The sequence below is a fragment of the Dasypus novemcinctus genome, chromosome 14 (genome assembly GCF_030445035.2).
Source record: "Dasypus novemcinctus isolate mDasNov1 chromosome 14, mDasNov1.1.hap2, whole genome shotgun sequence".
NCBI lineage: Eukaryota > Metazoa > Chordata > Mammalia > Cingulata > Dasypodidae > Dasypus > Dasypus novemcinctus.
The window spans coordinates 17,412,371-17,439,661 of record NC_080686.1 but is presented as its reverse complement, the minus strand read 5'-3'; the positions used below and the strand labels follow the sequence as shown (position 1 = coordinate 17,439,661).

The following is a 27,291-nucleotide window of genomic DNA, read 5'->3' as shown; positions in this document are numbered from 1 at the left end:
TGTCAGTTCCAGAGTTGTTACTTGAAGCATAGGCTGCACCTGCTGTAACAGAACTGAAAGTATCATTGGTGTTAGCATAAGGTCTGAAGGTCTTGGCACTAGTTTTGTTGTCTGATATTACACTATCAACAGTACCAGCCTCCACAGTTGAGTTCTCTGACACAGTCTGTGGCAAGCCATGAGTATGGGCCATCTCTAACATACTCTGACTTGTAATTTCTATAACACCCGTACTTATTGCTCTTGACTTCAGAAGGCGGCTTTCCTTTTTTCTTTCTAAAGATGACTCTATCTGTTCGTCGTCACTGACCTGAACAAGTACTGGTGTGTTAGATACCGATGACATTTTGCTGCTGGAATGTGTGAACATGTGATACTCAGATTTGTTTTCCCCACCATCCCTTTCTTCGCAATAGGAAAACTGCCTAACCATTTTCTCTTTAACTTCGGTTTCAGATACTAAGGTCACACTCCCTATCACAGATTTCTTTTGTCTCACTCTCCTTGGTCCAGGGGTAGGGGGCCTATAAAAGTGATGCTTTTCTTGATCCGGAGTCGCCCGGATGATATCTGTGTCCACAGCAGCATTCTCCCAACTGGCAGAACTGCAAGTTTTGGCCTCTTGATCTGTCATTTGAGTGCTGATCTCCTCTGTTAAACTGCCCTCTTGATTATTGCCTTTCTCCATGGGTGAGACATCTGCAGACAATGAACATGCTGCAAGCTTTAAATCACATGATTGATCCTCTATTCTCTCTGGAAAACTACTTATCTCACTGTTCTCCTCATTATTGGAAAGACCAGCTCTACTGACGGTGGTTGTCCATTTTACGGTTTCCTCCTGTTTTATCTTGAACCGAACTTTCATCTCAACTGTCATAGTGCCATCTTGATTAAAAATAATTGATTTCTCAACATCATCTTCAGAAGGCTCTATCAATACATTATGAGAATCATTTTTCTCTAAGTCCAGGAAATTTTCAGGAGCAAGAGAGTAGTCTGAGCAGCAATCACTATTATGCATTTTGTCAGAAGAAACAGAATAAATCTGGGGCCTTGAACTTGAAGGTATGTGTGTGCTCACTTTCAAGATTTTAAGAGTAAAAGATGCCCCACATCAAAATATAATGTGCAAAGTAGAGAAGTTATAAATATCCAATGAAAGAGGCAGCAAAGAAAGAAGAAAAAAAAATTAGTATGAAAAATACAATATTTTCTGAATTTCATGATAAAATATTATTGATATGTTTCTTATCTATATGTATTTATTGGTTATTTGAGAAAACCTATAGTAATATCTGGTAAAGTGCCATAATCTTCTCTTGAAACGGGACCTTACAAACCTGCTTCAATGAGGATACTCACAAAAATTTAATTCTAAAAGATTTAATAAGGTAATTTTAGTAAGGAATATATAAAGTAGATCCCTAAGAAATCCATCAAAGTTAAGGTTTTTGTGGGGTTTTCTTTTGTTTTGTTTGTTCTATTTTATTTACATATCCTGAAATTGCAGTCCAAACAAGAGCTGCTTACCTCTTCAAACAAGCTAAGTAACAATTAATGGCGGTGTTCGCTTTTCTACCTGTGCACATTCAAGGGAGACATCTATAGCTAAATGAAAGCTGAAACATGTTTAGAATTTGTTTAAAAGGCTAGATCAAGTAATTATAAACAATGAAGTAGTAATTATTAATTTAACATTTCACTTTACATAATCAGTGCTGTTGATATGATGTAGGACACAAAAAGAAATAGAGCTATACCCAGGCTTGAACATCTACTTATATTAGTAGTTTGTATAGATTTGCAAATATTTGCCATCAGAAAAACACTTTTAATGTTTCAGAGTATAAGCCTAGACTTATTTTTTCTTGTTTTGGATATACTTTTACCAAAACTGCGAATGAAAATGTCTCATTCTTAATTTTTTGAAGTAAAACTCAACAGAGCCCTCCGAGCCCCTGAAGCCATCAAAAATCCAACACAGCAACCTAAATTAGACCCAAAATAATAAAACCATTTTAGTAAAAGGACCGAGGCCAAACAGCATTAACATATGCCTCACATATATTTGTGCTACAAATTATTCTACACAGGAAGAGCACTAATACTTATCTACTGAATATATCTATGAATTAAGTGACAGTAATAAATAACTGAATAGTTTCACCTACTTTCGCAATAGAAAAACCGATACTATTTAAATGTATATGAGCCCATAGTTAAATAGAATGAAAGTTAAAATTAAATATAGGTGGCAATCAGTACTTTATCAGAGAGTTAAAATTTCACTGGAAATATTGAACATGATGAATAATGAGATTCGCCATGGCTACAAACGGAATTTACAGTCTGTTTGTCAAGAGTCTCTCTTCCTCCCACAACCTGCAGAAATTCCTAAGGAATTATCAACCCAATTATTGTTAAACAGTGTGAACTGGTTTCATGAACCTATTTTTTTTTTAATACATAAAAAATGGATCTGGAGAATCTATGATTTTTACCGGAATAATTGCAGAAACTAGGGCATAGTTGGAGTTAGAAGCTTTGAAAAAGTACAGTCTCTCAGCTAATCTGCTGAGCTCGGCTATGAGTGCCCCATGCTACAATTTAGAGACAACTCTGCCTTTACCAGAGATGTCACTTACATGGATTCCACAGAACTCCTCTCTGAAGCAAGAAATATTGGCAGTATATGCAAAAAAAAAAAAAAGTATACCCCATCAGTTTAAGCAGATATATCACTGATTTGAAAAAGTCTAAAACAAAATCTTTAGATAATCTGACTCTTTCCAACTGTAAACAGAACCAATTTCACTTTAGAATGTTTTTAATCTCATGTTTTTTCTTCCGTAGTGAAGGAGATCGGTCATTTAAGCGTGGAATTTTGTTGCTGAAGTAAAAACTCTCAGCGCTAAAATAAGGGCGATACATTTCAGTGACTTACTCTTTCTGCTTTCTGACCTAGCATTTCCTCTGCGATACGCACCATGAGAGCTCCCTGGCAATCCAGCCGGAAGCAGGTACTTTTGGAAGTCATAATTTCCTGGTTTAAAAGGCTCCCTTCCTGCAGCCACCACCGCTCCGGAGCTCAGGATCACTGCCTGGAGGCTGGGAATCTGGAAGACACAAGAGTTCAGGTCTTCGCCTGGACGTTTTGTTCTTTCCATGTGGTAATTCTACCTTTTGATTGAATCAATTCAACAACCTCAAGGACCGAATCAACAAGCACTTGTTAGGCACCCAAGGAGGACACGAAATAACTGAATATGCCAAGGTTCTCGCTGCGCAGACACGGGGAGACAGAACGTCATCCCTTCCTAACTACAGAAACCTTCTACGTTGTGGGGTCCTGCCTCTGCCTTCCCCACCAGAGACCCCCCCCCCCCCTGCAGCCAAAGGAACTCCAGGAGACAGCGGAGGAAGGGCCTGGGGTCGAGGCGCGGCGGGGAGGGGAGATGTTAGGGACGCGCTCTCCCTGCGGGGGAAGCCCCCCAGCTCCTCAACAGGATCCAGTTAAATGCTTCTCTAAGCCAAAAACACGCTTGGCCTCTCTTCTCGGGGAATCCCGTGGAATTCGGATTCGGAACCGAAGCCTGATTCGCATTATTCACTCGGAGTTCACGGAAGGCAGAGAAGGAGAGGGAGTGTGGGACAACAAAGCGCCCCTCGCGCTCCATGCTCCTGACAGGTTTGGACAGAGAAGAGAGACCCCGTCTATGGGCTCAGGGTGGAGGGACAGACCCGTGCGGGACAGACCACCCCCCAACACAAGCGGGGGGCTAGGCCACTGGGGAGCCCGGAGCCCCCACCCAGGATGGAGGGACAAGGCCATCGGGCGAGTACCCTCCCCAAAGGCCTAAGCAGAGAGGCCACGGGGTGACAGTCGACCCCGCCCCCACTAAGCTTGGGGGGGGGGGCGAGGCCCTCGGGCTGAGAGCCCCCCACCCTCCAGTGAGGCCAGAGAAGAGACGCCGGGGGAGGGCAGGCCTCCGACCCCACGAGGACAGCGGGGCGACACCCCTCCTACGAGGACGGAAAGGCGAGACCACCGAGGCGCCAGAACCCCCCACCCCACCCCGCGAGGGCGCAGGGGCGAGGCCGCCGGCGCGACGGGCGCCCCGGGAGCGCGCACCTTCCTGCCGTCGGTCGCGTACAGCTTGGCCACCGGGCACCGCAGGACGTCGCTGAGGTGCCGCAGGAGGGCCTCGAAGCTCCGCGTCCCCGCCGGGCTCAGCGCGACCGCGCGCCCCGTGCGGGGGTCGCCGTTCCGGAAGACCACGAGGCGGCGCGGGGCGGCGGGGCCGCGCGCGGGGGCCGCGGGGCGGCGCGGCGCGGGCGCGGGGGCGGCGCGGGGGCTCTGCCAGGGCCGCGGGCGCCGGCGCGCGCGCCGCAGGTCCACGGGCTGCACGCGGCGGCCGTGCGAGCACAGGTAGGCCTGGCCGTCCTGCAGCTGCTCCAGGCGCGTGATGCGCTGCCCGCCGCGCGGGGTGCTGATGTTGCGCACCCCGAAGGGCAGGGGCACCTTCCCGGACAAGTTATCCAGCAGCGCGTCCAAGGTCTTGAAGGATCGCGGGTTGACGACCACGCGGACCCCGGCGAACTGCGGGTCCCCGCTCTTGTAGAAGCTGACCCGTTTGGCCACCACCGGGCGAGGGACGCTCACATGGCGCAGGGGGCCTTCGGGACGCACCGGGCGGATCGTGGAAAAGCTGGTGGCCGGGGTTTCGCCCATTGGGGCTGAGACCTGCAGAGGGAAGAAAATCGTTCACCTTTAGGCTAACCCGCTAGGGAGAATACATTGTCATGCGAGTTCATGAATGCCGATTACAGTTGGAGACACCCAGGATTTTCCTGGGATTTCGTTCATCCGTTCAATCATTCCTGCCAACTTTTAAAAATCTTTTTAAGGGGCTTACTAAAAAAGACATCAAGTGTACAGTTAAATAAGGATAGGAATCATTTAAAAATGAGAACAACCTCAATTCACGAACAAGGGCCAAATTAAATAAATCATGATATAGTCACTTATGTAATGGAGATCTATGCAACCATTAAACGCATCTTGATAATCTATATTTAGTGACATAGAAAGATGGTCGTGGCAATGAGTGAAAAAAGGCAGTTTATGAAACATTGTACCTTTGATTGATATGTGTACCTATTTATAATACAAGTGGGAAAACGTCTGCAGTATATACGTCCCCATGTTAAGGGTGGTTATCTCTGGGAGACAGGGATCTGGGTAATATTTGCAGATTTTTTTAATATACATTGCTATGCTTTGCAAATTTTTTAAATTGAGGAATTTTCCCTCGCGATTAAAAATTAAGAAAAGAGTTGCACATTAGAAACCTCCCAGTGGGAAAAGTAAAAGAGTTTTACAATTGTTCAACTTAGTTTTGGGCATCTGGTAGTCAAGAAAAAGGGGGAAAAGAGGAAAAGTTGTTAAGTTCGAATTGTCTGTTAAATGGGACCAAATGAATTCATCTTGAAGAACATTTTTCCCCTGGCATTAAATTCTAGGAGGAATGCATCACATAGATCCAGAAGTCAGGGTAAAATGCTTCCACGACAGACGTGTAGAAAATGCAAATCACTTGAAACACCATTTATCATACTTTGCGAAACCCTGCACTAAACAAATGTTTTTTGAGAGAATGACAGCTTTGCAATGAGCTGCTAAAAATAGTGCAGCCTTGGTAATGCTCCCACTAGTGGTTCTAAAACTAAAGCTTCAGGAAGAAATTCAAGAGGAGACCTTTTCTGCAAAGAGCTGGGGTTTTCTTCCACTTCTCAATGAAGCCAGAGTCTGTTATTTGATAAGTGAGCAGCTGGCAGAAGGGTTTATCTGGTTGTGGGTTAGCTTTTTATTTGTAACATTTTGCGGCTATATTCTCCTTTTTAAATCAATTTAATTATTGGTGTCTTTTGACAAGAGTAAGAATACCCTGCAGCTCTGAAGATAAATCGAACACACTAAATAAATGTAATCAGCATTATAGAGATGAAACAGGCATATAAATCAGCTGTAAATCAGGCCCGAAGAATTTACTTAAATGTTTGCAAGCTGTTGTCTCAGATTCTTCATTTGTCTCTATTGTGATTTGCAAATCTTATTTATCTGTCACTTAGGGAAATGTATTTAAAGATCAGCCTAGAAATTAGATGTGTTTCCCCTTCTTGCTCCCCCAGTGGTTCAGAGTAATTATATACTTAAGACAGTAAAGGCAGCTGCAGCAGGCAAGCGCCTCCAGAGCTGGGGAATCCCAGCTTTGCAAGGGAGTCAGCAAAACTGCAGCCTCTTCTCATCCTCCTCTGATACACTGTGGTCTGACCTTGGGCATGCAGCTTAATCTCCGCGCCCTCCAGCTGCGAGAAGGATGAGTTCCTTCCTTCGGTGTTTAGTCCAGTTACTTTTTAAGTTGGTTTACATATACGTTTGAAAATGTTTTACCTGAGTAGCGTGCGAGACACATTTTTCACCTGGTTTTGGAAAACGATATTTAACTATATGTAAGTGCATCATCAGGCTTTTTACTGTCGCTGGCTTTCCATTATTCACTATTTGGAGAGTTGTTGACTTGGTGACCACGTTGGAACACATTTGTGTGCAGGGATGTGCTGAGGGATTTGTGTGTGTTTGTGTGTGTGTGTGAGAGAGAGAGAGAGAAAGAGAAAGGGGATTTTGTGCTGGACCAGAAGGAAAAACATGGAGGATACAGACACGGGAGGGAAGAGCTGGCCTCCGCTGCCCCATCCCACTGCCTCCCAGCTGATCGGAGCCAGGCAGGAGAAGGGTGGAGGCAGAAGGACCCAGGGTAGATGCCAGCCGCCCAGGCTGGAACAGAATTTCCAGAGAAACCTGCAGTGGGGTGGTGGCCAGATGCATTCAAGAGGAAACTGCAGCAAAAACCCGCGGTCCAGATAATCCTCATTGCACATGAGGGGCTCTCTGGGAACTCCCAGATGCTGCAGGGGGCGGTTTCAGGCTGACGTTCTGTGCACTTGCAGGTGAGGTGTGAGAGCCAGGGGGAAGGTGGGCCTTGTGTGCCTAACACAGGCTATGGTGAAGATTCGGTATGACCCTGGAGTAAAGGATCTCTGTGCAGTCCACACGCCATCATGGGGAAGAGAGTGCAAGTCCAATTGCTCCCGGAGGAAGAGGGGCAGACTTTGCCCTGATGTAAAGATCTCCTACAGAGTCCATGGGAGAGGCAGAGCAGTTCAAAGCCCAGCTGAGGAAGAGTCCAGCTGCCAGGAGAATACGAAGGAGGGATGTCTGTCTATCCCATGCTGATGGGTGGAGAGCAGGGGTGGGAGGAGACGGTGGTTTCAAGACTTTCCAGAGCCAGGATGCCACAAGCAAAAAAACCATTGCGATACTGTCCTAAAAGAAGGACTGCCAGCTGGTGCATTAGAGTATCCCCTTTTATAGAACAGAGCTCCCCATCTTCCATGACTTTTAGTTATGCTGTCTTAACCGTGCACTTTCCTAATCAGTTTTTAAGATTAATTTGGATGGAACTTAGTAAATGTTTCTTTATAGGCATTTTAAATAATACAGATTTTTTTATGCCCTCTGAAATTGGAATAAGAAGTAATTTACCTAGGGGCTATCCAGGGAAGAAACTAAACAGCCTACAATGGTTTAATTCTTCTCCCAGCGGTTCCTGCCAAGGGAGAAGTGGAGGAAGGAAAGAAGTGACGAGAAGACTCTGTAGGTCTGAAGGCCCTCCACTTCCCTCAAGCTGACTTTCCCAGGGTAGCACCGGAACTGGTGAACAAAACCGCTGCCCCTACCCCAACCATGTTAAAATCTGCTCATAATGATTCAACAGCTTGCTACCAATATCTCCCCCGGTTCTATGCAGAGTCTCTCCTCATGGTCTCAGGTTAGACCATGGAGCTATCATGAATACTTTTTTTTAAGTTGTGCAGACTTTTTTTTAAACAACCTTTGGTTCATAATCCTCTAACTGTTCAGCTACGGCTATGCTTATCTGTGGGTTGGACTCAATCAGCAATATATGTAAGCCAGTGCTGCTGGGATCTAGATGGGTGCTTCTTCCAAACATGCTGGCCCTTCTCTCCACCACTCACTTGACAAAACAGATGACAGATCTACACGATGCATGCATCATTCCACCAGTTACATTTTAAATTTAATTCTCTACCATGTAGCAGGGATTCAGGCAATTTAGAAGGAATGAAGAAGTGTACAAAATAAAATTAATAAATTTGGAATATTGTTCCTTAGGGCAATTTGGAGATTTGATATTGCAAAAAAAGATTAGTTCATTTCACAAATTTTCATAACTCTAGGGGGTGGGGATGGAGGGTTCAGGAAAGAAATACACCAGTTATTAATGGTATTAGTCATGTCTTTGTTGAATTTCAAGCAGCTTCCTTCTACTTCAAGGTACTGTACAGATTTCTATGAATATATAGTGCTTTTATAATCAGAAAAAAAGCTTTACTCATATTTGAAACAACTAGATTTGCTTTATTTCCTGATAATGAAGTTATTCTCCCATACTTCAATATCAGCACACAGTGAAGTTGTTATATTTGGCAATTCTTTTTATTAGCAATATGTATTCTTTTACTAATGATAGTAGTAGAACACAAATATGTAATCAAGATATAAATGAAAAATAAGCTACTACTAGTTTAACATAAATTATTTTCAAAGTGAAGATTTTAAAGATTTCTGTACTTACCAGAACTTGCAGCTTCACTTATAAAGAAAAGAAAAAGATGTCTTAAGTTGTTTGAAAAATTCACATAAATGTCACTGGATGTGCAACCTGCTCATTTCTTGCAAAGAAACTGAAGTCTTTGGATTTATTCTTAGCACATCCATCCAGGGATTGACTACAGCCAATTAATTTAATCCAAGGTGATGCTAATCACCAGACAGAATTCACCTTTTGGGAACCACAGCCAGAACTAACCCAGTTTGTAGCATTCTCTGCAGTTCAGAAATCCTCCTAATTAGAGTTTCCTTTGTTATCTTGCTTGCCTAGTGTCATTCTCTAGAAAAAAATACTTTTCCAATTCACAAGCATTTCTTTCCCAGACAACCTCAAATCCTTATTTATGTTAAAGGGAAAAAGTTATTATTGTGCTGCTAAAAATGAGATCGTTTGACATTTTATCATTCTTTGATAACTAATTCTGAGCCAATATTTGCTCATGGTAGTTATTTAAAAAAAGAAAAAGGCCTTAACTTTTTTTCTTATTTAAGCCCCCTGTTTGATACCACATCAGTGTAATTAAAGCTGGCTGTAATGGAGTGGCTGTACTAGTAAAAATGGCTGTAAGTGGAAACAATTTGGCTACTCAGCATAACGTAAGTAGGGGAGGCACCCCACGATGGAGCGGGGAGGCACCCCACGATGGAGCAAAATAGTTTTATTCTTCTGCATCCACAGCACTATTCCCCTGCTTTGCTTGGTCATAGTGGGGATGGAATATACGTCAGGGCCTTGTGACGTATGAACTCCCCAGACAGCACCTGTTCTCTCTAATGACTGCCCGTGGTCTAATCGGATTTGAAGCTGCTCTACCTAATCAGGCTTCCCAACAGGCTTCCCTCTCAGGCCTGACAACAAAAACAAAGCAAAGGGTCCTCTGGAGAAGAAAGAGCAAGGAGCAGTTCACGGCAGCGTGTTCGCGGGGGCTGTCTCCAGAGGGATCCCAAAAGGAAAAAGATCATGAAATTGCACACTCTGCCTTATAAATACTGACTTTGTAATAAGCCACCTGATAAAGAATAAAACAGAAAGGAAGGGAGGGAGGGACTGCTCAATGCTTTAGAGAAAAATGAAGCCAAGTCAGGGGTAGGTAGTGGTGGAGGCCGGGAGAGACCTCATTAAGAATGTGAGAAGACAACCACAAAGTGAGGGGAAAAGACGTCTGAGAGAAGAGCATTCCCTGAGGAGAGAGCGCGAAGGTCCTGGTCAAGAGCACGAGTGAGGTATTTGCGTATTTGAGCATCATAAGGTGGCCAGGATGGCAACAGCGTGACAGAAACAACAGCAGGCCACCCAATTCTGTAGGGCTGTGTAGACTTTGGTAAGGAGTTCAGCTTTAACGTGGTGAGATGAGAAACGCAAAGGAGGGCTTTGAGAAGAGGAGACATGTGCTCTGACTTACCTTTCAAAGAATCGCTTGAGCGGTTATAGCTATTGTGTTAAAAATCTGACTTTAAAAACACAAGAGCTGACCCAGGCAGACCAATTAGGAGAGGACTGTGATAATCCAAGCCTGGCCGCTGACTGCGGTGGAGGGGGTGGGAATTCTGGATGTTTTGATTGGAGTGCTGATTGCATTTGCTGGGTGGATTGGCAGTGGCTTGAATATGGATTGGCTCTCAGGTTTGACAGCAAAAGAATTATTCCTTCTCACAAAGAGTTTTGACCAGAGCAACAGGAAGAATCGAGCTGCTAATTATTCAGATGGAGAAGACATAGTGGTGTGGAGGGTAGAGGATGGCAATGAAAACATATTAGACATCCAAGTGGAAATACCAAGGAGTCAGTCAAATAGACATACGTAAGTCTGGAGTTTAAGGAAGGAGTTCAAGCTGCAGCTATACCTTTAAGATTCACTGACATACTGCTGGCATTTAAAGACTAGATGAGTCTGGATGTGAATGTCCAAGAAGTAAGTGTAGATAGAGAAAAGAATTGGTTTAAGATCGGAACCCAGAGCAGTCCTGCATTAATCAGCCAAGGGGGTGTGATGCGAAGTACCAGAAATCTATTGGCTTTTATAGAGGGTATTTATTTGGGGTAGAAGCTTACAGTTAAAAGTCCCTAAATAATCCAACTCAAGGCTGCTTTCTCACCAAAGTCAGCTGTCCCGAGTTGAAACTAGATGGTCTCTGATCTCTGCCTGATCTCTCTCCTTTCTCTCAGGGCTTCCAGTCCTCTTTTTCCTGGTTAGGGCCTGTCTCTCAGGGCTTCCTGTATCAGTCTTGGCTCTCTTCCCAAGGTCAGCTGTAAGCTTTTAGGTGAATGGTTCATCTCTTCCCCAGGAGCTCACTGTTTGAGTCTTCTCCTTTCTGTCACATGGCAGGATAAAAATGACAAAGTTCTCCCCTCTTTATGTGTCTTCTTGTTCATTTATATTAGTCCCCAAGCAGGCAGGGACTCAACCTGAGTCATGCCTTACTGGTGTGGTGGAATCAAAAGCCCTAAATTGTTTTTTAAAGATTGATTGATTGATTCCCTCCCCCCGCCCCCCGCATTGTTTGCGTTCACTCTCTGCTCACTGTGTCTGTTATGTGCTCTGTGTCTGCTCGTCTTCTTTTAGGAGGCACCAGCAACCAAATGCAGGACCTCCCTTGTAGGAGGGAGGCACCGAATCATTTGAGCCACATCCATTCCCCGCTTGTTATGTCTCTGGTTGAGTCTCCTCGTTGTGGCATCTCATTGCACCAGCCTGTCAGTTCAGCTTGCTGCGTCAGCTCACTGTTCTGCTCGTCTTCTTTAGGAGGCGCTGGGAACCGAGTCCCGCACCTCCCGTGTGGGAGGCAGGTACCCACTGCTCGAGCCACACCCACTCCCCCTAAACCAATTTTATCACGTAAACTTAATCAGAGGCCCATCGCTGAATTTAATCAAACTGTTCCACACCCAGAGGAAGAGATTAGTTTACAAACATAATCCTTCTCATTTGGGGATTCACAAAATAAACTCAGACTGCCACAAATCCCAAGTATAATGGACATGTAAATGGCTAGGAACCAACCAAGGAATCGGTGAGGAAATGGTACATCAGAAGAGTGGTTTCCCAAAGCCAGCTGTCATAGTCTACCAGGCTGCTATGACAAATGCCACACACTGGTCGGCTAAACAGTGGGAATTGACTGTCTCATGCTTTTGAAGGCTGAAAGCCCAGCATCAAGTCACGAGCAAGACAATGCTTTCTCCCCAAAGACTGACGCTGGCTTTCTGCAATCCGGGGCTGTTGGCTTGTTCCTCTGCCTCCATCCCATGGCCTTCTCTCTTTCCCTGCGTCTCTTCCAGTCTCTGTTGAGTTCCACCCTCTCCCTGTGGCCTTCTGCGACCATCTACATCTGAATTTCTTCTCCTTATAAAGGACTCCAGTAATGTGAATTAAGGTCCTGCCCAATTCAGCTGATTCCATACACCTTAATTAATGTCATAGAAAGGCTCAAACACATAGGAATGCAGATTCAGATTAAGAACACACCTTTGTTGGGGCACATAATTCAACCTACCACCCCAAGTAAAGTAAGTGTTTAAAAAATGAAGTGGTGATGAGTTGGGACAAATGGTACTTACATGTCAAGTAAGAAGTGTACTGAGAACTAAGCATGGACTGAACAGTATGGACTTTATTGGCAACCCTGATAAAAGCTACTTTGGTAAAAAGCCTCACTGGGATAGGAGCAAGAGAACACTGAAAGGAGAGGGTTTGGGGCCACTGTATTTAGATAACTTTTTTGCTATAAATGGAAGAAAGAAATGGGATGATAATTTTGGGTATTTGTGGGGTTTTTCCTCTTTACTATCAAATATATTACACTGTATTTATAGGCTGAAAAGAATTTACCAGTCAAATGGAAAATTTGATGATGGAGGTAACAGAGGGGAGAATTTCTGGAGCAATGTCCTTGAGTGGATAAGAGTGGATGGGATCTAATGCACAAATGGATGCGTAGGTCTAAGAAAGGACTACAGAGAAATTCATCCCCAGGAACAGGAAAAGAGGCAGGGAGGCAGGTGGGTGCAGTGTTCCTTTCCAAATACTTCTCTGCTCTCTGACTGTAAGAGTGAGGGGAGGAGAAAGTGCTGTGAATCGGAACAGAGAGGCAATATTTTGCAAAGGCTGCGTGAGGAGCCTCGACTTCTCCCCACACCTGCTGTAATGAGGTGCCTCTCCTTCCCCTACACGGTGGCGATGTGAGTGAAGGCCAAGTGGGGAGCCAGGTCCTCCATCCTCATTCAGCAGTAAGGAGACCCTGCACCCAAGCAGATGCCACGTGGGGAGTCTGGACTTCTCCCACAGAGCAGTAATGTGGTCAACCCCACAGAGGCAGTGGAGACCCCAAGGAGCCTCAAATCTCACTTCTGTTCAGCAGTATCAAAGTTCCTTTGACCATTGGAACATCAAAGGATGATGGGTCCAGATTAAATAAGGACGAAGGGAACAGTTGTTGCTCAAGTGGTTGAGTGCCTGCTTCCCATGTATGAGGTCCCAGGTTCAATCCCCAGTGCCCCCTAAAAACAAACAAACAAACAACAACAACAAAAAAAAAAACTCTCATTGGGGAGCAGATGTAGCTCAGTCGTTGAGCACCTGCTTCCCATGTACAAGACCTGGGTTCAAGCCCTAGTACCTCATATATATATATAGATAGATAGATAGATGAAAAGAAGGATGAGTGGAAATTCTTAAATGTGGTTCACATTTAGCCAAGAGGAAGAGTTAAGATAGGGAAAGTCAAAGGGAAAGAAAGGAGACTAGAGTAATAAAGTATCATGATAGTCATATACTTTAGAAAGAAGGAGCAATTAAAACTGTGGACTTGGCCCAGTAGTTAGGGCATCCATCTACCACATGGGAGGTCCACAGTTCAAACCCCGGGCCTCCTTGACCTGTGTGGAGGTGGCCCATGCGCAGCGCTGATGCGCGCAAGGAGTGCCCTGCCACGCAGGTGTGTCCCCCATGTAGGGGAGCCCCACGCGCAAGGAGTGCGCCCCGTAAGGAGAGCCACCCAGCGCAAAAGAAAGTGCAGCCTGCCCAGGAATGGTGCCGCACACACGGAGAGCTGACACAGCAGGATGATGCAACAACAACAAAAAAGAAACACAGATTCTGGTGCCGCTGACAACAACAGAAACGGACAAAGAAGACGCAGGAAATAGACACTGAGAACAGACAACCGGGGTCGGGGGGAAAGGGGAGAGAAATAAATAAATCTTTAAAAAAACAAAACAAAACTGAATACTATAGGAGAACCAAAGACAATAAGGCATTGGAAAGGACCTGGGATTTTGCAAAGGTTACCAATGGCCTGTCAAAAAGCAGAAAAGTGGGAGGTGTCCAACTAAGCCTGCATGAATGATGAGGAGACGGGTTCAATTATCATCTACTCTTTGCAAAAGCTTGGCTACAAAGGAAGGAAGGAAGCCAATCCACAGAGAGGGCAATAGGGTCAATTTATAGATATCTGGGAGCATTAGTAGGCAGGAAAGGAACTTGTTTAAAGAAATTTCAGGTACACAAGAAAGAAAGGGTAGTTAGCACTCAGGAAAGACAGAAGTGGGATCAAAACTACAAGTAGGGGAGTGGATGTAGCTTAAGTGGTTGAGCACCTGTTCCCATGTATGAGGTCCCAGTTTCGATCCCTGATCCCAGTTCCTAAGATGGATGGATAGATAGATAGATAGATAGATAGATAGATAGATAGATAGATAGATAAAAGTAGATATTTGGTGGAGCTGGGTCTCTGGGTGTGGGGCATATTGGAGTTCTTTGTATGGGGTTGGTATTATTTTTGCAACTGTCCTGTAAATTTGAAATCTTTCAAAATTTAAAAAAAGAATATAGGTAGAAAAGTTAATCTCTGAAGGAAGAGAAGAGAGACTTCCTCCTGTGAGACTGACTGGAGAAAAAGTGAGTGAGGGCTAATTCAAGTTACATCGATTCCTACAGTTCTTGGAGTCCGGGGACACTGGAGGGAGCCTCAGCAGGGAGTGCATGGTGGACTGAATCGTGTACCCCACCTGACTGGCTAGGCTCTTGGTCATGCTCTAGGTCTGCACTTTTTGGTGGGTGTGGACCCATTATCTAAATAGGATCCCTTGCAGATGTTACTTCAGTTAAGGTGTGGCCCCACTGAATTTGGCTGGGCTTTAATCCAGATTACTAGAGTCCTGTATAAACAGAATGAAGTTCGGAGAGAGAGAAAGAGAAGCCATGGGGAGCAACCAGAAACTGGAAGTCAATGGGGCCTGGAAGAGAAAGAAGATGCCGCCATGTTCACTGCCATATGATGGAAAAGCCAAGGAACTCCAAAGATGGCCAGCCAGCCAGAAGATACCAACCCCAGGAGGAAGCAAGCCTTCTAGCCTCTGAAGCCAGGAGCCAATAAATTCTTGTTGTTCCCCAACCCATTGTATGGTATTTGTTTTAGCAGCCAGGGTATTAAGACAGAGGGAAACAGACTCCTAGCACTCTAGTCACACCTCCAAGGCTGCTGCTCTGTGTGTCCATCAGTCTTAGTGGTCACCTGCTGCTGTTTTCCATTTATTCCCACCAATAACCTTGACCTTTATTTTCATCTAAAATATTTTGCAGAAAATCTGAAAGCAATTCCTCCAGTTTGACTAAGAATTTCTTCCCTATGAGCATTTGATTCCCATTCGGGGGTAATTAAACTAAGCAAAATCATCCATGTGTAGTTAAAAATGATCCCAAGCTATTTCTTTTTCTGACCAAAGAAAGCTTTAGAATAGCAAATGCATGCGCAAACAATGTGGATAAAAAGGCATGTGCGTAAAATCCCCTAAGTGTCACTCTGAACTTATTTTGTGACGAGGGTGCTAAGGAACACGTATGTGCACACATGAATGGACACATCAGGGTCAGCTGCAATCATGCCAACACACATGAGCATGTATGAGCTCGTGAAATGCCAGCTCAGCTCTTCACCCAAATAGGCTCATCACCTGCACAGAAGGTAGAAGATAATTTTTCCTTCTACCTCATTCACCCCTCATTAAAGGGGCTTGAATAGACAAATCAAGCAAAAGAATAAAATCAAACCAAATTTAAAAAGCAGCTCTTGGTTTTGCAATAGTCTATTGGCAAGACAGCAGTGAGCTGACCTTCCAGGAATGGGAGCCGTGGTGGCTCAGAAAAACGATGCTGGAGACAGTCTCTCTGTTAAAGTGGCATTGCCCATTTGACCCGAGGTGTCAGACAAATTGAGGGGCACGATGCTAGGGAAAACCATCTACCAACAGTGCTGTTAGGTAGGAGGCCCTGACAAGTTTCAGTGTGCTCTCCACTGCCCTTCATCTGGAAATAATGCTGATGAGAAATACATGGGAACTTCATCGTTAGGTAGCAGTCACCCCCAGTCCTGTAGCAGATCCACGTTCATCTTTCTGAAAATAGAACTGAACTGATACCAGATTCCATGAATATACATCTACTTATCTACTCCTCTAGCAGTGCTGTAGAAATAATAAAAATTAAAATGTGTTGATTACTTACTTTTTGCCAAGACCCTACTTCATATTAAATGGATTCTTTCATAATGCTTGCAAAAGCTCTATGAAGTTTGCATGGTAACTATCCCTGTTCCCCACATATAAAAATCAGGAATGTGGAAGGAATTGTCATTTACCACAGGATACACAATTAATAAATAGTGCACCCTCTTGACCACTTTGCTGTAACATTTTCTATCTAACGCTTGTTGAAGGCTGTGTGTGCATTGAGGCCACAGAGTAGAAGATGGAAAATTCCAGGCAAAAGACTTTGATTCTATTCTATAGTGTGGAAATGGACTGAAGGTTTTTGAGCATGGAATTGGCACAATCAGAGCTGAACGTTTGCCTGACGTTGCAGTGGCAGGTGATTTAAAGGGAGGAGACTGTGGTGAGAGAAGCCTGGGGTGCAGCTTCAAAAGCAACTAGAGCACGTTCAGAGGAACTGACTTAGAGTCATGGGACTAGAAATAGGAAGGAAGGAAATTATTCCAAAAAATTTCAGAGGGAGACCCAGAAGAACATAATCATAGATTGTTCTGTTTGGGAGGTAAGGAGCTAGATTAATTTGTTTACTCCATGGAGTGTTTTCATGCACATTATGAAAGAATCCATTTAGACATTAAGCCTGGAGCCTGGCACAAATGAGATAATCAATACATTTTAGCTTTTATTGTTTTTACAGCACTGCCGGAGGAGTAGATAAGTGGATGCTGTATATTCATGGAATCTGGTATCAGTTCAGGTCTACTTTCAGAAAGATGAAGATGTCTAATCCACTGTAAGTGAAGAACACAGCACAAAACATAGTTTAGCAGAAGTAGCATGAAGCAGGAGGATCACCGATGATAGTAACAGTAACGGTAGCTGGCTCTTTGGAAGTACTTGCTATGCCCTCATTTATATGGGTCATTCAAGTTTCTCAAAACTGTGGCGTCATCAGTAAACACAAACAACATAAAAGAAAAAGAATACTGTCAGAAAGTTGAGTAAATTGATTCCATTTTTTTTTCATACTTAGTTTGAGGTCACAGACACATATCCAGGTGCTGACATACAAGAAGCAGTTATTAAGATGAGGCTGGAAGGGGGAAACATTAAAAGCAAATGAGATTTTACGGCTAAGAGATTTCAAAGGGAATCATTCCAGAGGTTACACTTATACACATCTCAAGAGGATCTCACTGACCGCCACAGTAAACAAAGCCTCAAACAGGGGTGCTCCTGGAGGCTCTACAGACATCTGGACACTCTAGGCAGGGCAGACAACCCCAGGAAATCAGCACCCCATCAGTGGGCCCTACCTTGGAATATGTGATAACCCGTCTTCCCAATGTATCAGAGTTGACTCGTTTATTGTTTTCCCACACGTGGTTCTTCTATCCCATTTATTTGAACCTATACTCAGCACTATTTCCATTAAATCTACATCCCAGAGACAAATCTTCCTGCTGTTCATATGCCAGACGAGCCTTGAATTTCAATAGAGTTGCAGCCAACACCCACTCTCCAGTTATCAGAGTCACCCAGGACAACGAACAAAAGGATGAAGATGGACAACATGCATCCCAAAAAACAGAGAGTACCTTCAACTGCAAACAAGACCGTTCCATCCATCTGGCCCATGGGACCAGCCTCCTCTCAGGTGGCAGCAGAGCTGGATGTCACCATCCTCAAGACTGAGGAATGAACAAACCTAAGAGGGGAATGCGACTTTGAGCTAAAGTAGACTTATTATTATTCTAGTAATGGGAGAAGTCATGATATTGATATAAAGACAGTGGTCACCAGAGGTTTTGAGGGAGGGAGAGGGAAGAAGGGTGTAACATGGGGCATTTGGGGGACATTGGAACTGTTCTGCGTGATGTTGCAATGGTGGATACAGGCCATTATATAGCTTCTCAAAACCTCTAAAATTGTGCGGTGCAAAATGTAAACCATAATGTAAACTATAGACCATGGCTAGTAGCAATGCTTCCAATAGGTGTTCATGAATTGTAACAAATGTACCACACTAATGAAAGATGTTGTTAATGGCGCAAAGTGTGGGAAGGGGAGGGAGTGGAATATATGGGAATCTCTTATATTTTCCATGTAACATTTATGTAATCTAAAGCTCCTTTAAAAATAAAAAATACATATATTACTTATTTTTAAATGAACGCTGGAGTCTGGAAGAGAGAGCAGAACAAGAGGGAGATGTGAAATGCTTTCAAGTAGAGGGTGTAATTTGTGTCATAGGATTGCTAAGAGAAAAAGAACTGAGAGAGAGGTGAACATTATTGTTCAGATAATGAAAAGAAAGAACCCTAGAAATGATAGAGTTACAAATGTGATAGGGACAGGGGCTATAATGGACAAGACAGTCTAGGTTAAGGCAGCAAACTCCAAAATCACAGTGGATTTTCACATTTCCATCAGTGGATGGCCGAGTGAAACAGTACCTATACTCTAAATTACAATTCTAAATTATTTTGATGAATTCATAAGACAAGACTGAGATATCTCTTTGTCTTTTACTGTTTTATGGAGAAATCGTGTTATTAAAATAGAGTTCTTTCTATTCTAAGAATCACTTAAGCTATCCTCAATTAAAATGTATCATTCTTGTTGTTTGACTAACATTTGCTTTTTTTTTAAGTTTTATTTTATTTATTTATTTCTCCCACCCCCTTGTTGTGTGCGTTTGCTGTGTCTGTTTGTTGCGTGCTCTTCTTCCCCTCAGGAGGTACCAGGAACAGAACCCGTCAGGACCTCCCATGTGGGAGGGAGGTGCCCAATCACTTGAGCCAGCCCACTCCCTGCTCTGTTGTGTCTGTCATTGTGCTTTCCTCCACGTGTCTCCTGTTGTGTCATCCTGTTGTGTAAGCTAACCACACCAGCCTGTCACGTTGCTCACTGTCTTGTTCATCCTCTCTAGGAGGCACCGGGAACCAAACCTGGGATCTCCCTTGTGGTAGGCGGGAGCTCATTCACTGGAGCCACATCCGCTTCCTCTAACACTTGCTTTTTAAATTCAGACCAAATTATTATGTTACAATCATTTTCTCAGAATTCAGAAAGTATTTGCTGAATGAAAGAATGAAAATGATGGATATCTCCAAGGAATTCACCTCTCAGGACTAAATATCCTGATCTAAAGAGAATCTTCCTGGGAGTTCTAAATTCTATAAATGAGTATATTTTCTGTTGCCGTAGAAAGGAATAAACTCACTATTTTAGTGAAAGCAAATACAGCTATCCTCTAATTCCTAAATATCTTAAAACAATAAAGTGAATTCACTGCTTAGAGTAATCAGATAGACCATGGATTTATTCTTTTCTCCCTCTGTTGAAAGCTGTTCTTGGAAGCAGCCAGTAGATAGAGTATTTTGGATAAACCTCCCGTAGAGGGTTCTTTGCACATAGCCAGAGGGATATTTAGATGCTAGGAGATTCCAATTTACTACAAAGAGATGGTGCTGGAAGGTCTCATTCTACCCAAGCAATTAGATTAACTTGCAAGCTTAAAATGCTTGCTTAGAGGAAGTACACATTCTAGAATAAATATGCAGTATGCAGAAGGAATTCTTTATTTTAAGGTAGATATGAGTTATTTTTTAAAAGTGAGAAAAATACTTTGAAATTGTTCTAGACAGATGACATATTTTCCTTAAAAAAAGAAAGATATTTGGATACTGTATCCTGACAGCAGTTTTATTCTAATCCTCACCACTCAATGCCATTAGCAAGAATTCTCCTTTGCTATTAAAGGATCTTTTAAAAAATCTCAAACATGCCCCTTTCAATTCCTTTCAAAAATGGAAATTTCTGAATTCTACTTTAAATTCCCAGTACATGTGTCCTAAATGAGCAGCTGCCATAATAATTACAGTGTCTTTAGTGGGCTCTTTATTTGCCTTAAAAGTCAATGTTTCTCAATTCTTTTCACCTGAGTGACCCTAATGAAAGTGGAGAATCAATACATAATCATAGTCTGGACTTTTTTTTTTTTTTAAAGATTTATTTATTTATTTAATTTCCCCCCCTCCCCTGGTTGTCTGTTCTTGGTGTCTATTTGCTGCGTCTTGTTTCTTTGTCCGCTTCTGTTGTCATCAGCGGCACGGGAAGTGTGGGCGGTGCCATTCCTGGGCAGGCTGCTCTTTCTTTTCACGCTGGGCGGCTTTCCACACGGGCGCACTCCTTGCGCGTGGGGCTCCCCCACGCGGGGGACACCCTTGCGTGGCACGGCACTCCTTGCGTGCATCAGCACTGCGCATGGGCCAGCTCCACACGGGTCAAGGAGGCCCGGGGTTTGAACCGCGGACCTCCCATATGGTAGACGGACGCCCTAACCACTGGGCCAAAGTCCGTTTCCCTAGTCTGGACTTTTAATCAAAGCTTGAAACTGAAGTCTTAATTATGTCTGGTAAAAATAAAACATGAGTTTTGTTATCTACATCGATACCGTTTTGTTGTAAGCATGGTTTAAATTATTTTTGCTGCACTAAATTGAACTGTATCTTGATTATCTCAAGGACTTTTCAAAAATCTCCCTCTCAGGACACCAGCAAAGGATATGGCCCTACAAAAAGTGGGGCACCTGTAAAGGTAGATAAATATGTGTGTGTGTGTTTCTAGCTGTGACAGAATTTAATCCAAAAAAAAAAAAAGATTATGTTTTTGAACTAATCCATTCCTGTGGATGTGAGACCCGTTTTGATTGGACTCCGTCAGTGAGGTGTGCCTCAGGCTGTCTCCACCCTCTTGCTGGGTCTGATAGAAACAGAGACACGGAGAGACACAGGAGAAAGGAAGCCACCATTTTTGATCCTGCCATGTGAGAGAAAGGAGAAATTAAAGACAGAAAGGACTCCAGGCTTGCCTACAGCTGCAGAAAGGCAGAGAATCCCCAGGAGACTGAGAAAGGAGGCCCAGAAAGAGGCAAGCCCCTGCCTGGCTGCTCGGTGCTGAGTTCCGGGAGGCGATGGGTTCCGAGGGGAAGGCAGAGGCCTCGGCACACACGGCTGCCATCTTGCCCCGTCATGTGACCGGACTACAGGCTCATCGTAGCTGACTTTGCGAGGACGCATCTCCAGCGGTGCCTTGGTTTGGACATTTCACAGCCTCAGAACTGGAAGCTTTTACCCTAATGAATGTCCCATTATAAAAGCCAACCCATTTCTGGAACTTTGCTTGGACAGCCCTTTGGCAAACTAAGACACGTGTTAAGGTAGGAAAACCATACCACGCCCACGATGGTGTCTGTCCCCGCCTGACCCAGCACAGTGGGGTGCCAACACTGAGGCCCTCCAAAGCGCAGCTCCAGTTCCACCCGCTCAGACCAAGCGGAGCCCAGCCTGCTGCCCACAACCCCATCCTCCCTGGTGGCTCAGGAACGTCTCGGTGCCTGCTGGGTTTGACTGTGAGCCCCTGGACACCTACTTCCCCTCTGAACTTCAGCCTCCTTCTGGGACCGCCACCCTGTGGACCAGTCTGGGGGACAATCTGCAGTGCTTGGTCCTGCTCTTTGCTCCCCTTCTCTTCTGGCCAGTGTCCTGAGTGCCCCTTTGGACTGAGCCAGCCCCATCCTGCTTCAGTCCTTCAGATGTGCCGCCAGCTAAGAGTCCTACTAATGAGGCTGCAGAGGAAACACAAGTTTAGTGTGACAGAGCAGTCTGGGAACAAGCCACCTACCTCAAGAGTCCCTTCCATAACGGGGTCTCACCCCTTCACAGTGTGGCCAGATGTCTCTGTCCCAGGGAACCCTGTAGCCTGCCCCTCACCGATATGACAGTACACACCAGGTGGCGACCAGATTAGACCGATTTGGGAGTGATTACCAATTACGCTGCTGACGTGGGGGAAGGAACAGGGCAGCCAATGAAAGGAGTCCAGGCTGAGAGATTTAGCTTTACTGCTACAACAAAACAAATCCAGTTTCTTGAGGAAGAGAAAGACAGATGAAAATAGCATTCAAGAGGATATTCCAGCAGCAGAAGGTAATGCAGACAAGATATGGAAAAGACTGGAGAGAGAAATACCACATGCAAGAGCAACTTTGATCATGCAATAGGGCCTCAAGTAAAACGGGGATTCTGAAATGCAAGAAAGATATGACACATTTTGAGGAAAGAATCCCCAAGTGTTTATAATGGATTAAAGATCAGTCAGTCAACAAATCTGGAGTCCAGATATTTGCAAAGCACTGTTCTAACACTAAAGAGGCAGTAATGAATGAAGCAGCACACCTGCTCCCCAGAACCATCATTCTAATGGAAGAATTAATAATATGATAGAAAGTGCTCATCACCTAATTTAATACACATTCTCGAGTGATCCCCTTCACACCTTCCCCATAGAAATTAGAAATCCAGATGCCTCTCAAGCTTCCTTGGGACCAATTGATCCTGGTCAGGCCTAAACAACATAAGGCAATGTCTGAGCATTATTAGAAAATTTGCCTTCTCGATAAATGGAACAGACACAGCAGGTACCACCTCATATCCCCATTACTGCATGGACAGGAAAATAACACCTGGAATTATGGCATCTATCTTTCTATTAAGAGGCAAAAAGCATGCAGATAAAAAATTAGCATGGGGTAAGTGGATGTAGCTCAACCAGTTGGGCACCTGCCTACCACATGGGAGGTTCCAGGTTTGGGTCTTGGTGCCTCCTAAAGAAGACAAACAGATACTGCACCTGCTGCAACAAGCTAAGTACTGCACCTGCCTCAATGAACTGGATGCTGCACCACTACAACAAGCAGATGCTGCAACAAGCAGATGCCTAAATGAGCAGATGCCACAAGTCAGCAGACACCACAGCCCCTGGGGACAGAAGTGGCTCAGGTCATTTGGCACTTGCCTCCCATGTGGGAGGTCCTGGGTTCAGTTCCTGGTGCCTCCTGAAGAAGGCGAGCAAACCATGAGCAGACAAGTGAGAGAGTCATCTGGGGGAAGGGGAGCATGAATAATTTTTTAAAATTTAATATGGGGAGCAGGTGTAGCTCAGTGGTTGAGAACCTGCTTCCCATATATGAGGTCTTGGGTTCAACCGCTAGTACCTCCTAAGAAGAAAGAAAATAAAGCATGTGTTGAAAAAAAAAATTTAACACACTAAAGATGGTCAAGTAGGAAGCTAGAAGAAGAGCTCTTGGTAGTGGTGAGCAGCTGAACAAATCTGGCAACCACCTAATTCTTCTTGCTATGTGACAAAAGACAGCCCCATTTCTGGTAGCAACTAATGAAACAGTCAAGAATTTTTAGTTGCAAGCAACCAAATCTGATTCTGGGTAGTCATGCAGAAAAGAAATGTATTAAAAGAATACTGATTAATGGCAAAAAGACAATCCAATTTTAAAATGGGCAAAGGTCATAAATAGACATCTCTCCCAAGAAGATATACAAGTGGCCAGTAAGCACATGAAAAGATGCTCATTAGCCATGAGGGAAAGTGCAAATCAAAACCACAATTAGATGCTTTTTCACATCCACTAGGATGGCTAAAATTAAAAGGACAGAAGACAACAAGTGTTGCTGAGGATGTGGAAAAATTTGGCATCTTGTAGATAATGGTTTGGCAGTTCCTGAAAAAGTTAAATGTAGAATTACCATATGACCCAGCAATTCCACTCCTACGTATATCCCCAAAAGAAGTGAAAACAGGGATTCAGATACTTTTCCTGATAGAAGCATTATCTGCATTAGCCAAAAGGTGGAAGAAGCCCAAATGTCCATCAACAAAAGTGAAATCAGGGACTAAAACAGATACTTTCCCTGATAAAGCACTATACACCAAAGCCAAAAGGTGGAAAAACTCAAATGCCCATCAACGGCTGAATGGATAAACAAAACATGGTACATCCAAGCAATGGAACTGTATCCAATCATAATAAGAAATGAGGTTCTGATACATGATACTACATGGATAAAACTTGAGAACATTGTGCTGAAATAAACCAGGCATGGGAACAGATATTATAGAGCTCCACTTACATGAAATATCTAGAATGGGCAAATTCATAAAGACAGAAAGTGTATTAGGAATTACCAGGGGCCAAAGAGAGGGGAAAATGGGAAGTCATTGCTTAACAAGTACAGAACTTCTTGTTCTTGAGAGATGAAAAGTTTTGATAATAGATAGTGATGATAGTGGCATAATATTGTACAGGTAATCTATACCACTGAATTGCATGCTTCAAAATGGTTAAAATGTCTAATTTTATGTTGTGTACATGCTACCACAATGAATTTTTTCAAAAGATAACAGAATATTGAGTGGCTTCCAGAATCTTTGACAGGGGTGAAGTAGAAAGCTCAAGCTTAAGGAATGACCCTTGATACTCTTCATGGAACTGGCCTGGTGAATAAATTGCCACTCCTGCCACAGAAAAGTGCTAGGTGATACATTTTGCACCTGTACCATTTTTCCATCAGGAACTTAATGTTATCACAAGTCATACCAGCCCCACTACAGCTGCCACTTGTGCAACTGCCAAAGTCCATTTGTCTTTGCTGCCATCTTAGCTTCCTTCTAGGGAACCTTGCTAGCTTCTAAACCACACAAGTATCTGTGGGCTTCATGGAAGGGTGATCAGAAGAAGAAATATGTAGGCTGTTCAGCAACTACGGTAAGCGGTGGCCATTACCCTATGAAGATGCATAAAGTGAGTAATTTCTCAGTCTCATAAAAGGACTCAGACACTGTTCTTGATTGAATCATGTCCCCCAAGAGGAATGTTCAAGTGCCAACCCCTGGTCCTGAGAATGTGACCGTATTGGACATAGAGTCTTGGAAGATATTGTTAATTGAGACAAGGCCAATATGACCCATGTTCTTTTAAGAAGGGAGAATTGGACACAGACAGACAGGAGAGTGGAGAAGACCGTGTGACAACTGAGGCAGTGATTGAAACCCAAGGATTGCCAGCAAACCACCAGAAACTAGGAAGCTAGGAGGAGGAAAGGAAGGACTTTCCCTACAGATTTCAGGCTTCCGGCCTCAGAAGTGTGGGGCAATCAATTTCTGTAGTTCTAAGCCATCCAGCTTATGATACTTTGTTATGGCAGCCCTAGGAAAATAAAGCAGTTGATAAGAATCCAGAATGAACTGCAAATATACACTACTGCAATGGGCTTTATGCAAAAATTATTACAATTATTCCCTCCCTATATCCACACCTCAGCTCTTCCCATCAAGAGGTGGCGTCTCCTCTCCTTGAACTTGAACTGCTTTGACCAAAAGAATGAGGCAAGAGTTATGTTGTGCCAGTTCCAAAATTATATCTCAAGAGACCTGGTGCACTCCTGTTTTCTCAAGAAATCCTGTGATCCACCGTATGAATAAGCCTGGGCTGGAGTGTCAGCTAATGAGACAAGCCTAGCCAGGTGCCAACAGCCAGACAACCCTCAGAAGCAGACCCACCTACCTGGCAGGTGACCACAGACATACGAGAATGCCCAACCTACACCAGAAGACCACCCCGTTGACCCCAATCCAGTCTGAACACCTAAATAATTGTGAACTCAGTAAGTGGTTGTTTTAAAGGCACTAAGTGTAAGGTGATTTTTTTTTTATGCTGTGAAAGCTGACATAGCTACAGACAGCAAAAACAAGCAAATTATTAAATAAGATCATTTGAAAAAAAGATACAGTAACTTAATAGAAAGTGATGAGAGACACTCAACTTATCAGTGCCATTCTCTTTGAGAAGGTGAAACTATTCAAAGGCATAGAGCAAGTGCACTCCAAACAGAAGGAAGAGCATGTGCAAAGGCCCTGAGACAGGAAACAGGTCCTCTGAAGGACTAAAAGGAGGCCAGTATGGTTGAAGTGTGTGAACAAGGTGGAGAGTAAGAAATGATAACAGAGAAAGGGGAAGAGACCAGATTGTTTAGGGCCCTCTAGGCTATGGAGAGGGGTGTGAATGTTATTCTGTTGATAAGTTCTGATTATATTTAAATAGATCACCCTGGTTGCTACAAGGAAGATGGATGTTAGAGTTCCAGGGATGGAGGCAGTAGCCTGATTAGATAGTTAGTATAGGAGTTATAACAAGAAATTGGTGACTTAGATTAGGTATGTAGCCATGGAAATATGAGAAGTAGTTAGTGTTTGGATATATTTTAGGTATGGAACTGTTGGGACTTACTGTTATGGGTGATAAGAGGAAAGGAGTTCAAGATGGACCTCTTGGTTTGGGGCCTGGATAGATGGTGGTATCATTTACTAACTTGGGGAAGGCTTAAGAAAGGGAGAGTGGGTAGGGGTGGCATCTTATATTTTGGTTGTATTACGTCTGAGATACCTGCTGGACTTCAGAAAGGAGTTGTCATGTGGTGACATTCAAGATGGTGGAGTGAGACACTTAGGACTCTGTCCCACCCCACCAGAAACTTTGAACAACCAAACCAAACTGGCAGAAACATCTTTCTCAAACCTGCAGAAAACACAAAATGGTCTGTAGCAACTAGGTGCATGCTGAATCAAGAAAATGGTCACTTAACAGCAGTAGGATCTCATGGCACTCTGGCTGCCCCCACCCCCTCACCTATACCTGGTTGCAGAGCTGACCTGCACTCCCTGGTCCTGGTTCCAGAGCTAAAGGGAAATATGGACAAAGAACTAAAGAAAGTCAGGAAAATGAAGATAAGCACAAAGAGCATATCAATAAAGAGATAGAAATTATGAGAAGTAACAATACAGAACCGAAGATCACAATAACAAAAATTTAAAGTTCCCTAGAAGGGTTCAAAGAAGACTGGAGGCGGTGGCCTTGGCCCAGTGGTTAGGGCGTCCGTCTAACACATGGAAGGTCTGTGGTTCAAGCCCCGGGCTTCTTTAACCCATGTGGAGCTGGCCCACGCTCAGTGCTGATGTGCGCCAGGAGTGCCGTGCCACGCAGGGGTGTCCCCAGCGTAGGGGAGCCCCACACGCAAGGAGTGCGCCCCGTAAGGAGAGCCGCCCAGCGCAAAAGAAAGTCCAGCCTGCCAAGGAATGGTGCCGCACACAAGGAGAGCTGACGCAGCAAGATGACACAACAGAAAGAGAC

The 27,291-nt window shown here is 44.0% G+C and overlaps 1 protein-coding gene across 2 annotated transcripts in view; it reads right to left on the bottom strand.

Moving 5' to 3' along the window:
* The window catches only part of RP1 (RP1 axonemal microtubule associated), a 391,698-nt gene that overhangs the window by 330,258 nt on the left and 34,149 nt on the right, over positions 1–27,291 (bottom strand). For both annotated transcript variants that reach the window (XM_058275538.2, XM_058275539.2), the window contains exons 2-3: positions 4,136–4,747; positions 2,990–3,119 (exon numbers count right to left, since the gene is read on the bottom strand). In XM_058275538.2, the coding sequence (XP_058131521.1) occupies positions 2,990–3,119; positions 4,136–4,735 (730 nt within the window). In that variant the 5' untranslated portion in view covers positions 4,736–4,747. The remainder of the gene's footprint in view (positions 1–2,989; positions 3,120–4,135; positions 4,748–27,291) is intronic.